The sequence below is a fragment of the Anopheles gambiae genome, chromosome 3 (genome assembly GCF_943734735.2).
Source record: "Anopheles gambiae chromosome 3, idAnoGambNW_F1_1, whole genome shotgun sequence".
Lineage (NCBI taxonomy): Eukaryota > Metazoa > Arthropoda > Insecta > Diptera > Culicidae > Anopheles > Anopheles gambiae.
In genome coordinates this window covers 90,295,829-90,308,897 of record NC_064602.1, presented here as the reverse complement: position 1 = coordinate 90,308,897, position 13,069 = coordinate 90,295,829, and the positions used below count along the sequence as shown (strand labels likewise).

Here is a 13,069-nt window from a genome sequence, read left to right as displayed (position 1 = left end):
GGCACATAACTGACAGATCATTTATTGTGCTGTCATGGCGTTACCTTTGCGCCCGCAAGCAACAACACGGCGGCAGGTGTATTTGGCGGGCTATTTTTCCTCGTTATCGAAAGTTTGTGTTTTAGTTTTGTGCAATAAAACCGGTGTAGCAGTCGGTGCAACAGTCAGGCAATGAGCATGACGATGAACGCAAATCCGAACCGGAAGCGTTTGCGGTCCAACGAAAGCGACGGATGCTTTGCGCTGCAGCGCAAAACGTTCGTCAACCAGCAGATGATGGACCAGCAGGATCCAAACAAAATGAAGCGCATCCTGGGTAAATTGATGCCGGTGGTGCTGGAGGTCAGTGGGAGAAGCGAAGAACTAATGGCAATGGTTTCTTTGACCTTCTTTTACAGCCAAAACTATCAGCTTGCTGTTCCAGGGTGCAAAGAACCAGGACAAAGAGTTGGTCATCGATCAGAAGGAGTCGTTGAAAGCCGTCCGTTTGCTTGGAAGCGGTGAAATAGACTACGATATGAATGCTGTAAGTAGTATGGGATGGGCTCGTATTATTGGACGATTAAAATAAGGAAAGAATTAATCTTGTTACAGACCTCCTCCTGGCTGGGAAAGAAGGCTGACAGGAAATGTCGCCAGTGCGACCGGATGTCGATCGTGCACGCCGACTGCACCAACTGCAATCTGGAGCTGTGCGAGTACTGTGGCGTTAATTGTAACACTTGTCCGGAAAAGATCTGCCTCAACTGTGTCACAATATTGTAAGTATTATGTGCTATTTGTGGGGTTCCAAACGGTTCACTCTTATGACGCAATCCGCAATTCCTTTACAGTCACTGCGTGTCGCATGATTTGCCCTGCTGTGAGCAGTGTAAAATGTTTCTATGAAATTCTGGGCCCTAAGAGAGGGCAGACAAACCATCCGGCTTCGTTTAACGATTAGCTCAATCGAGACTTTATTTGCTGTTAGTTCTTTTTAGCGTGTTTTTTTAGGCTATATAATAAATCAAGAGTCATTAGTGTTAGCTATGATCAGTTGCAAGCAAACGGTTGCCCGTCTCCGCCTTGTTCATGCCTGCCTTACGCCGTTCCTGCACCTCGAGCTGATACCGAACGACGGGTTGCGCCTCGTTTTCTCCCAAATCGTACAGTTCGTCCGTTTTTGCCTTCTTATCCAGTATCTCGGGATGTTTCGCCCAAAATGCGTCGCTTATCAGATCCTCAAAGATCGGCACGATCAGTCGCTGTTTCTTGCCCTCGCTGGACACGACGCTTTTGGGCAGCAAAATGGTACCCTTCCGGTAGATGACCGGTTCGTTGTTGTAGTTGATGCCGAACTGGGAGAAAAGGATTTCATTCTTATCGCTCGCCAACGTCCCCTGGAGCCGCTTCTCCGCGTCGGAATTGCTCAACCCGGAAGCGACCAAATTCCAGAACGTTGTGTTGTACAGGTTGTTGACGTGCACGTCCGCCTGCCGCCAGCTGAGATAGTCGCGCAGGTTCTCGTCCGTCGGGTAGAGGACGGCCCGGGCGTCAAAGGAGGGCGGATAGCGCATCGCAATCGATCGGCCGTCGAATATGCGCTTCCAGTGGAACATGTACGCCGAGGTGAACAGGCTGGCCACGTAGCTGACCAGCTTGTCCCGGCGCCGCTGGTACACGCTCGCCTCGCGCCGAAACACGAACGAGTATTCGTCGCTTTGGCCGTAGCCGATGGCAATCTCGTTAAACTCCTGCAGCACCGTCATGCCGGCAAGGTTCATCAGCTGCAGGGCGTCCAGATCGTTCGGCTTGCTGAAGCTGTGCACGTTGCAGAACCGATGGAAGCCTTTGCCATCGATGCGCACCACGATCCAGCTGTTCGGGAGTAGCTTTTCCTCCTGCTCGAACTGCTTCACGTACTCGAAGCGGCTCAGCGCCATCGTGCTGGAGTGTAGGGAGCGTGCCGTTTGTTTGAAGATATGTTTTAGAATGCTTGGAAACGAAAATTGCATTCCTGTTCTGTTTCTGTTTTGCAAGAAATCTACCGGTTGCGCATGCTGGCAGGAACGTGTAAACAACAATAAACATAACGGGATTTGACACAACGAAATGTCAGGTTAGCTCAGCAGTTGGTACAGTAGGTAAAAGACGATTGGGGACACTCAAGAAGGATTTGGGCTAATTTTTCGTAGGGCAGGTGTACCAATTGTTGTGCTATCGACCAAAAGATCAAAATTTGGAAAATAATCTGGTTATTTGCGGTTTCATATCAACGTATTCGTAAAATTTATCGTTCTTCCTTATTTTCTTAAAAGTTTCATCATGTTTCGAAGTCCATTTATCAAACAATTACAGTCATTATGATCACTGTCAAAAAATCAACCACTGCTTATCAATGAGCATAAAACTGAACCTATGTCAAATTATGTTAAAAATTCGATTATGATTCATTAACACTGAAACAGCTGAATTGCAAATATTGGTTAATTATTATTTTATTGAGTTGAAATATTGCACTACAATTGATGCAAGAAAAACTGTAATGTACCAATTGTTGTGCTATCCCCACGCCTGCAAGTTTTGCTGTCAGATAACAAAAACCAGTTGTGTCATTTCGCGTGAAATATCGTACAAAATTGAGATTCTGAACCTTATATTTAAAACATTAAATTTTACTGATTTTCAACATCTGGTTATCAAATTTTGTGATTGTAAATCCCTTCAAAACATTCACCTTAGTGTTGAAAATCAATTCTGATACATTAAACAATTCTAGCACAATTTTTGGACTGGCACAAAAATTGGTACACAGCTAGCACAACAGTTGGCACACATAGCACAACAATTGGTTCATGGATGAGGTGTCCATAATTGGTACACCTACTCTAGTTGTATCAGTAGCAGCGTGTGATAATAAATAATCGTTCGACAATTGAACTAAAAACAAATTTGAACAATTTTTACCTTTTAAAAGCTAGCAGACTTTAAACACATAAAATATGATAATTAAATAATTATTATGTAGTGCTTTTCCCTACACTGTTCGTTATTATTATTGGTGCTTGATGGTACACGATCAGCAAACTCTTAAGTTGTTACTGATTTGATTAAAAAAAATAGTTCAATTGTACTAGAAACTTGAATTTACAATAAAAAATTAAAAACAAAATCAAATATTCTTAATCAGACAAAAAGTAATCGTAAACATTTGAGCTCCATGAAGTCTTAAGCCAGCTTTCACTAAAATTTGTATCATCAATGCAATTTATTCCACTTTTCATGTTTGCTCGCACACAAGCAGAACCAACAAGTGTCCCAACGACGCACCTGCAAACGTCAAACGAGCCCAGCTGAGCTGACCTCGCCGCATGCGCTGCTGGCAATCCGCACTTTGACAGAACACAATCGTAGACGAGGCCAAAAACAGATCGACCAATAGTGCAAAAGTGGAACCGTGACTACAGTTTTTTCCCCCCAGCCAAAGTGTTGTGTTTTGATAACATTTTTACAAACAATTGACGCTGCTTAGAATAGCGTTCAAACCAATACAGTGCACATTATCAGTGCACGAAAGAAAGGAAGAAAAAACAAGCAAAGACAGGGGCCAAACAAAACCAAGTTTGTCATCGGCAGCAGCATTCTTGGATGATTCGATCAGCAGCAGCAGCAGCAGCAGCAGCAACACCCGTGTTCGTGCACTGCTAATTAAGTTGACGTCACTATTTACAGCCCGCTGGATGTTGTTTGCAAGCTGGTTTTAATTTGCCGCACTCCTATTAGCGTGAGTGATAAAATCATTTCTTTCCACGCGGGGTCCACCTCATCGTGTGCCTTTTGCCTTAGCGAAGCGTTGTATGCTCACCACGTCGTGACAGAGGGTACAAGGTCAAAAAAGCTTTATTATTTCCCCAACCGCACCGAGACAAAGATACGACCGGCGCGAACAACGAATAAAAGGGATACGCCTATTCTCGGCGTGAAGAAAGTAGCCGCACACACGTTACACGTCGTACTTGGGGATGGATGAATTTTCCGGTCACTGTGTCCGGTGTAGCGGACTGACCACGGAAAGGATACACGGGGGCAAGCATTAAAACGCAATTCGTTACTCACCACCACCGTCCCCCTGTTTAATGCGTGTTGGATGCGAGATACGAAGGGATTAGATGATTGATAGTGTGGACGGATTCTGTGCGCTCGTTAATTGAATCAAGCTCATCCCGCGGTTCCGTGGCTGTGGAGAAACAATGTGAATCGTTGTGTAGCTGCACCACCGAGCCACCCTGATGCGGATGCACAACCATGATACCGCGATGTGATAGTGTTGGTGGGACGGGGAGAGGGACGGGATCCCATCCACGTATCTCTTTGCCAGCCCGCCCCTCTCCAAACGGTGGTTGCCTTCTCGAGGTCGAGAGCGACCGTTTGTTTAGTGATTGCGCGACAGAGCGTTCGCATGAATGTTGCTTTGTTAAGCGCTGGATGTGGTGAGATAAAGTTAAGGAAAAAAGGTGGGGGTAGTGGCCGAGATATCTTCCCTGGGGGTGAAAATGGAGTTTAGGGAGTGTAATTTAGGGTGTCTGTAATCCGTATGTGTCCGTGGAGTCTGTAGCTCTACCCAAAACCGATGTCAGAAGAATGGGGTTGTATGAGTGGAAACTATTCCCAGAATCGGACCAGAATCGATCGGCCACATTAGTCATCGTATGTCTTTGTGTGCAGTTGCTGGGGAGCATTATTACAACATTATTACATGGCCGCGATACGAACGAGACACGCACTATAGTGTATCGTAGCGATATTATTTATCTTATCGATAAACCATTCCCACGAGAGAACAACTCACCGGTTTTTTCCCCACATTTGCAGTTAATACCACACTTTGGGGCGTAGAAAGTGATTCGGATGCAAATCAAAGCGCGTCGTACAATCAAACAATGCGGGTTTTTTTGACGGCCTTTTGATTTCATCTTCGGATCACACTTTCTCCCAAGGCGCTCCGGGATCGGCTCGCGACCGGCCATATATATGCATGTATTATCGACCGGAAGTTATGCTTCCGTTGCGTGTGCGGCTCTTTTCAACAACGGCGTCGCGGTGTTGTTTTTCTTATTTTTTTCTCCCCATTTTGAAGAAAACAAAAATTATCCTAATCTTTACCACAAACCCTTGGTTGCTTGGATTTTCATTCCTCCGCTGTTGCATGTTTTTTTTTCGAAGCGCATGCTGATGCGCAACCACGGGTGATGGGTGCCCCCCTCGCTGCCCTAATGAAGACGTTGCGTTTTTTGTTTGCATCGCTCTCTCTCTCTCTCTTTCACTCAATCGGAGGGGTGGTTGGGTGATTGATGAATCATCACACCGGGTAGAAGCTTTCGACACATTCGTTTCGCGTTAATTTTCGGTTCCAACCCGGTGGTGTGTTGCGTGCCTTTCAACATCGCCAGTGGGAATGAAACGGTGGTGGTGGTGGTATAATTATAACCATTTCTACGCACATATGCACACATACACCTATGCAGTTATCGTGTGCATTACTGTTAGTTTGAACGCTCATCCCTTATCTCACGTTTGCTGCATGGAGGGTTATATATGCATGCGGATAAGGGGGGGTTGGGTTGTTGTCACATGCAGCCAGTACATAATTAACTGTAAGTAGCATAATGTCTAGGGGTGCGTTGTCTCGGGCGAAGAGGTGTCTAGCTTTGTGCAGTTTAGGTTGATTTTTATCCTGGAATGACTGAATAAGGTTTTTTTGTATAGTTTATGCGTATACATTAAAAATAAGATTTATTCAAGTTAAAGTACGATCAGGCAGCAATGAGATATTGAAAAGGAACTTTTAGCACAATTGATTTATTGGAACGTTGGTCAACATTTAATTAAATTTTATTTTAATTTTTTCTATTTCAATTTTTAAATTAATTTAATTTAATTTAAATTAAATAATTTTAATTTTGCTACTATCTGTGAGTTTTCCCTAATGTTATTCGTGTTGAAAGTGAGGCTATACAATTTTAATTTGAGCAATCAATCATAATTCCTATTTGAAGTAATGAGCGGATGTAAATTATCATTAGAAATATGGAAAGTCGTGAAAACTAGTTTTTGTTTTATAAAGTGTAGATTTGATCGATTTTTAAAATGTAGTTTCAAGGAAATTTTAAGCAGAAAAAAAAGAACAAAAACCAGATAGTTAGAAAAAATAAATTTAGAAACGAAATTTTACGCTACGATCATAAAAATACATTATTGAATTATTTTTGCTATTTATTTTCATGATTTAAAATACTTACATCTGGAAACATTGTTGTATAGACAGTATAGACGAAAACAGCTAATCGTATCGCCTGACAGGGAAGGAATGCATTATTAAATAGTCAATTTCGCTTATATCCTCCAAATCGATAAATATTGAGTAACAACACGTCTGGGGAAACATAATCCATTTGGCTGTTTTAATTATTCATTGACGCGATTTTAATGTCAATGCCACAAAGTTACAGTGGGTTTTCCTTCGATAAGGTCCTATGATACCAATGAAACAGAAAATGATATAAAATAACTCTCCTTTCTTCTTCTCATTTTAGCAATCGCGATGACGCGCGTTAAGGTCCTGTACGATTTCAATGGCGAGCCGAACTCGTCCGAAATTTCCATCTCGGTAGACGAAGTCCTGACCGTCACAAACACGGACGTCGGCGAAGGATGGTGGGAGGGTATGAACTCACGCGGCCAGCGTGGCCTCTTCCCGGCGGCCTACGTAGAAACCATCCCGGAGGCACCGTCTTTGCCCAGCGGACCGCCCAAAATGCCACCACCGCCAGCCGTCATGGCGCAGGCGGCGTCGGGCGTATCGAAATCCGGCTCACAGCAAGCCCTCGGCAATCGGTACGATCAGACGTCGGACGATTGGGGTGAGCAGCAGGACGATTGGGACGACGATTGGGATGACGATAACGATACGTACTCGGAGATTGGACCGGCTGCGGCGGCTACCGGGCGTACCAATGGTCAGACACAATCCTATCAGCAGCAGCAGCAGCACCAGCAACAGTATCAACAGCAAAGCGCCACAGCCAGCTACTATGCCAACGCGAACTTGCCCGCTCCACCGCCCGGTGACGGGGACACGATGTCACTCGCCTCCGTAGCGACTACGGTCGGCGGGGGACGATCGCGTGCCGCCGGGACGGGTAAAATTTTCACCAAATCCGGCGACAACTATCTGATGGGAATGCCAGTGCCGGACGTGTCGGAGTCGGACCGGGTGCACGTGCTGCTGATGGAGCAGGGTGCGATCGTGTGGAAACCGATGCGCGATTCCTACTCGGTCACGGTCGATTCGCCCAAGAAGGAGAAAAAGTTTAACGGGCTGAAGAGCTTCATCGCGTACCAGCTGACGCCGTCGTTTAACAACATCCCGGTAGCGCGCCGCTACAAGCACTTTGACTGGCTGCACGAACGGCTGGTGGAGAAGTTTTGTCTCATTCCGATTCCACCGCTGCCGGACAAGCAGATTTCGGGCCGGTACGATGAGGAGTTCGTGGAGCACCGGCGGGTACAGCTGCAGGAGTTTGTCGACTGGATGTGTCGCCATCCGGTCCTGTCGACGTGCGGCGTCTGGATGCACTTCCTCACCTGCACGGACGAGAAGAAGTGGAAGACGGGCAAGCGGACGGCCGAGAAGGATCCGCTGGTCGGGACGATGTTCTGTGCGTCCGTGTTTCCGCCGGAAAAGACGCTGCTACAGTCGCTGGTAGAGCCGCAGGTGGACGCGGCGACCCAGTTTGTGCCGCAGATGGATACGGCGGTCAAGACGCTGTTCGCCATCTGTGGCGATCAGTCGAAAAAGTTCCAGCAACAGTGGAAGAAGGAGTACCAGCGGATCGGCGAGGGATTTTCCGAGATGGCCCGAGCGCTGGCGGTGGATGAGAGGCGTGCCGCGACGCAGATAAGTCTCGCGAGCTCGGTCGGACAGGCGGCGGGTGTGTTTATTAACATCGGGCAGCTGTTCGGTGAGCAGCCGAAGCATGACTTTATACCGTTCTCGGACCGGCTGCACATCTATCGCGGGCTGTTGGCCGCGTGGCCCGACACGCTCGGCGAGTACCGGAACGCGGTACAGAAGCGCAAGGAGTGCGAGCGGCTGACGGCCGAGCAGAAGATGGAGAACGGACAGCTGCAGGAGGTGAACCGGCGCGTGGACGTGATGTCGTACGCACTGCTGGCGGAGATGTCCCACTTTCGGGAGGAGCGCGATACGCATCTGAAGGACACGATACGCAACTTTATCGGGGCGCAGATTGACTTTTACAAATCCATCGTGCAGAAGCTGGAGCAGGCGCAAACTCATTTTTAAAAGACGCAAAATGGTATTAATTGTGCTGCAAGAGAAAGGGAACGCCAGGCATTGAAAAAAATCGTTGGATTGCGAGTGCCTTCGGGGAAGAAAGGAGAACACTAACCAAAACACACACTAACGTACACTCGAACACGCAAACATTGCCCGATGCTATGGACGGACCGGAAAGGACACACGCGTTTCATCGCTGCATTCCAGAATTTAGCTAGTGTTTTGACGTAAGCCCCCCCCCCCCCCGTAGACGCGGCAAAAGGGACTGTTTAAAGGGAGGAAGATAGTAAAAAGGGCATAGAGAGCGAAGTAACTAACACTTTCTATTGCGGTATTTTTTTCCTACTACTGGAAATGTTTGGTTAAATTCCGTTTAGATACACATATGCGTAACGAGCCACATGGGGTGGGGCGACTATTTGTACGAGGAAAGTGAAACTAAAAAGCGCCACAGCAATGATAGTATCAATCACATTAAAGCCTTATAAGAAGCACACAGAGGAAGATTGTAAAGTGCCGGAACGGAATGGAATTGCTACTATAGACTGCAAGTGGATAGAAGAACCGACATGGACAGTAGATTTGTTTTTGTTTTTTTGGACGTGGCGACACCAAAGCAAAGGGAGCAAAGTCATGCCAAAAAGGGAGGAACAGAATGTGGTTCCCGTGGCGCAGCAGCAGCAAGTTGTGTGATATTTAGCCATTTTGGTGATGAAGATTCGATTAGAGGAAAGGAACACGGTCCATGTCGGGGAGGCGCGGAGGGTGGGAGCAGAAGAACATGAAACGGACGAAGGGACGGAATTGTAATAAATGTAGCATTAATTCGGATCATTGTAATACGCAAACTGAGTGTCCCTGTATTCCACTCCCAGTGCGGGAGCGTTCGTGCGCTTTAGTTCATGATGACAAGTCACCGTTTGTAACCGGTTTAGTTGTACCATTTATTGCGCCGCTTCTCTGGTTTCCGTCTCGCACCAGGGCTGTCAGGCAGTGGCTTCAACGGTGGCACATCGTTGGTCCACCTTTCGTAAAGGGTTCGCGCCGTGCGTACGGTGTCCCCGGACGGTTGCGTTGCGTAGTGCTTGCTGTCCGACACAAAAGGCAGCTCAACGGTGCGGAATATTTTATCCCGTATTTTAAGATCGTTTATCGTCCCGTTCGTTGCGAGAGCCTGGTCCAGCTCGCCTAGAAACACACGCCATCGGGGTAGGAAAAAGTCCTGCACCATGCCCGCCCACTGCTTGTTGGCGTAATCGACAATCTGGCCTTGCGGGCCCCAGAGTGTGATCTGAATGCGTGCGTTGTATTCGTACTTGCGGCGCTCGAGGGTCGTCGCAGCGTGCGCTTTGGCCGATTCGAGCCACGGCCCGAGCAGGAAGTGTTCGTTGGTACGTAGCAGCACGTCCAGATCGGATAGCAGCTGAAGGAACAGTGATGAATGGAGTCGGAAACTGGTAAGATCGCGCTTTTTGAAGCTATCCATCAGTGTAAGATAGAGAGCGTCCGCTGTATGCTGCAGGCATTGGCGAGTGGCATCAACCAGATCGTACTGGCAGAGCTGATTGCAGGATGCTTCTTCTGCAAAGGAGAGCAATAGCTCCAATCCTTGATTGAAGGTATGTACGTCGTACCAGGTCTAAGGGGGGTTTGTAAAGAAGAAAAGCATTTAATAAAAAATAGAACCATTCATCCAATCATCAATTAACATACCCAAGGTCTAATTTTGGAGCTTGGACGACGATTGAACGTGTACTTGCCACGCATCAGCTCGAGCCCCTCGAACGCGTACACCGTGCGAAGAAATATGTTCCACGCCTGCTGCGCTCGCTCGTCGCTGTCGTTGCCATAGCGAGCCACCGCATACTCGCTGAACCACTGCTCCGCGCTGTCCAGCTCTGCGTTCCATCCCATCTCGAGTGCAAACTCATACAGTGCATAGTTTTGATTGATGCCTTCTGGTGTAATCCCGGTGCCGAGCAGTGTGTACGTGGAATTGTCCCTCGTCTCACGAATACCGCGAAATACGTTCCCCACCGATCCAAGCATCCCTAGCGTTCCACCAAAGTTGCTCAACATGCACCAGATGAACGGTTGCCCTGCGTAGGACGCTGTCCGGCCGTACTGTGGATACTGTTCCGATTGTAAATCCAGCACAAGCATACGCCCTAACGGGACGGCCGATAGGAAGGATCTTATTGCACGATCACTCCAAAAGGGATTCTTCACAAACATCCACCCTTGCAGGAGCCAGATGGCATCTGGATCGACCTGCACCATGGTGCTGTAGATCGCTTCGGAAACGCTCGACAAATACTTCCCACTCGGCAGGGCGGGATCGATCTCATTGAACGGATCACTAAAGTACACGTGATCGGTACCGTACGTCTTAATGGCTAGCTGCAGAAAGCGTGACCCTATCGCAGCAAACAGTGGCTCGGTTGGATCGAGAAACAGTGGACTCGCGTACTGTGGTGGGAAGTTGTTCCACACGGACACATTCGCGAACGAAACGTTTGGATAGAGCGTACGGAACTGTACCGGTAAATGGCCTGCAAAGGCGGGCAGTGCTACCGCCATACCGAGACGACGCATCTCCCCGACAACACGCACTTGGAGGGTGTGAGCGAACTGGGTGAAGCTCGGTGTCAGTGGTCCTCCCCAGCCACGGATGTTGCCCATACGCTGCCAGGCGAAAAAGCCTGGCCCGGACAGGTGATCATCGATCTGTGCGTGGGTTAGATTGTACTCGAGGAAGACCTGTGTCCAGAGATCCTCCTGGAATGGTGCCAAACTGAGCGTGATGCCCTGGAGTGCCATCCAGTCGATGTGTCGACGCCACTGGGGCCAACTCCACCAGGTGAACGAGTATGACCATGTGCAGACGTTCTGATAGTAGATGATACTGTGGAATAAAGAGGAAGTGATCGTTAGAAATGGAAGATTTGTAGATATGTTATCCTACTTCACCTGCTTGGAGCCTGTATGGTCACATTGACGGGTGGAAGAACCGCGGGTAGATTAAGCTGACTACCTTCCCAAGCGACAAGCACCCGGCACCAGTACCGGAGATAGTGATAGAACGCTTTGGTAGCAGCGACTCCACTGGATGCTGTAATCTGCACTTCAGAAGGGTCGGACACTTCCTCACCTTTAAACAACTGAGTTACAACAACAGGTAAGGAAGATGACACGATTCTCATTCATTCACCCACAATAATACTCACGCTAAACGAATTCCTTTCCATGGAACTGTCGATCGTGACGCGGAACTGCTCTGCCTGCTGCTGAGGTAGGAGTCGTGCGATAACTTCCAGCGCCGCCTGTTGCTGTATCACCTCCGACACTTGTGGCCGCACGTGCTCCAGGATGTGTGCCGCATAGTCTTCCGTTTGCTGAGCGAATCCCTTCGCTAGCAGCTGTAAGACAAGCATCACCAAAACTGCTGCCTTCATCGCACTACCAATGCGCTGTACTGCATCAATCGGTAAGTTAGTTCCACTCCTTGCAACTTCACAAGCGACCCGATCCCACTTACCGAATGTGACGAACTGAAGATGCGATTGCAACTGACGATCGTTTGGGGGTTGCCTATCGTCTTTCGTTGAAAGGTAAACAAAGTTAGACTGATAATGCTTCAATTGAACGAAATTACTATCATCAGCGAGCAGCCAGGCGGTCTGATAGTGGCGGGTTTTGTATGTATCAAGACGAAGGAAAACAGGGAGTGACCGAGTGAAGGGAACCGTTCAACTTTTGTGTGTGTGAGAGAGAGATGAGATTAAGTAAAGGAGAAGGGGCTAATGGTGATAAGAAATAATTAAGCCAAACTTTTTGCCGTGTGATTCCGATGACACATCCGTTGGTCTCTGCGTCGTCAAACACACATTGACACGTGCCACATATGTGCATGGCTTCTATACGTGTGTGTGTGTTGTGATGCAAATGCGAAAGGAGAAAATGGCCATAGAACATGCAATTCAGAGGAGTGGTGATATGTTTGTAAAATTCATCACACGATTACAACGGAAAAAGCGTCTTCAAAATTCGTGTACAGTTTGGCTGAGTGACAAGGGGTTTTATTGTTTTTTTAGTGTTGTGCTTCAGTGTAAAAAGTATCTAGAAATTGTAGTACTTTGACACTAACCACTGCCTCTATATGCCAAAACAAATTACATGTTTCAGTTCAAATGATCCTTTCTATACAAAGGATTGTCTTTGGATTGTTAAACGGAAGAAGAACATGCAGTTGATTTGGTTTAGTTCGACGCAATGAGGAGTAGCTTTGTTCACCGTTATGAGCGGAAGGACGTTGAAAGGAAGACATTGGATTGTGAGTAGTGGGTTTAATTGGTTTCTTTCCTAAATATTGTTAACTGTAACTTCAGCCTACAACACACGAAGTTATATTATTTCATTTTTTCCGCTTTTAATTCCTTGCTGTAACCGTTGAAATCGTATTTTCTATTCAACGAGTAGAATTTTCTTGAAAACAGATTTGAGCGTTCAATCTTTCTTTGAATGAATCAATTAGAATCCCAGGAAACAAAAAAGAGTGATGCCATGCTTGCGAGGAATACTTGATAACAGAGAGCAAGACCCTAAGATCAGTGGAGTAGTAGAGTTTAAAGAAGCATTCACCGTTCAAATCGACGAGGGCTTTGTCGACCCCTTTTTTGTCTTGTTCCAGCTTGTTTGACCGTTCCAAGCATCCGGCGGATGGAGTACACA

The 13,069-nt window shown here is 47.3% G+C and overlaps 4 protein-coding genes across 6 annotated transcripts; 2 read left to right on the top strand and 2 right to left on the bottom strand.

The window, feature by feature from the left end:
• Positions 1-12: 12 nt before the first annotated feature.
• LOC1280887 (uncharacterized) lies at positions 13-1,047 on the top strand. The gene is made up of 4 exons (XM_320757.6): positions 13-316; positions 399-526; positions 595-761; positions 834-1,047. The coding sequence occupies exons 1-4, from the start codon at positions 172-174 to the stop codon at positions 886-888; spliced, it is 495 nt and encodes a 164-aa protein (XP_320757.5). The 5' UTR covers positions 13-171; the 3' UTR covers positions 889-1,047.
• LOC1280888 (probable tRNA(His) guanylyltransferase) lies at positions 929-2,091 on the bottom strand. Its single transcript, XM_320758.6, has one exon. It carries the CDS (start codon positions 1,992-1,994, stop codon positions 1,023-1,025), a length of 972 nt encoding a protein of 323 aa, XP_320758.5. The 5' UTR covers positions 1,995-2,091; the 3' UTR covers positions 929-1,022.
• Positions 2,092-3,315: 1,224 nt separating this feature from the next.
• Positions 3,316-9,186, top strand: LOC1280889 (sorting nexin lst-4). 2 transcript variants are annotated; one of them, XM_061660857.1, is made up of 2 exons: positions 3,316-3,763; positions 6,573-9,186. In XM_061660857.1, exon 2 carries the CDS (start codon positions 6,581-6,583, stop codon positions 8,342-8,344), a length of 1,764 nt encoding a protein of 587 aa, XP_061516841.1. In that variant the 5' UTR covers positions 3,316-3,763; positions 6,573-6,580; the 3' UTR covers positions 8,345-9,186. The 2 variants fall into 2 exon arrangements, with proteins under 2 accessions (XP_061516841.1, XP_061516842.1); XM_061660858.1 differs by lacking the exon at positions 3,316-3,763 and adding an exon at positions 3,805-4,493.
• Positions 9,187-9,257: 71 nt separating this feature from the next.
• On the bottom strand, positions 9,258-12,204 carry LOC1280890 (alpha-N-acetylglucosaminidase). 2 transcript variants are annotated; one of them, XM_061660851.1, is made up of 5 exons: positions 11,877-12,204; positions 11,566-11,808; positions 11,309-11,499; positions 10,052-11,243; positions 9,258-9,977 (listed from the first exon to the last, which is right to left on the bottom strand). In XM_061660851.1, exons 2-5 carry the CDS (start codon positions 11,791-11,793, stop codon positions 9,270-9,272), a joined length of 2,319 nt encoding a protein of 772 aa, XP_061516835.1. In that variant the 5' UTR covers positions 11,794-11,808; positions 11,877-12,204; the 3' UTR covers positions 9,258-9,269. The 2 variants fall into 2 exon arrangements, with proteins under 2 accessions (XP_061516835.1, XP_061516834.1); XM_061660850.1 differs by having other exon boundaries at positions 11,566-11,813; positions 11,877-12,198.
• Between the last annotated feature and the right edge of the window lie 865 nt (positions 12,205-13,069).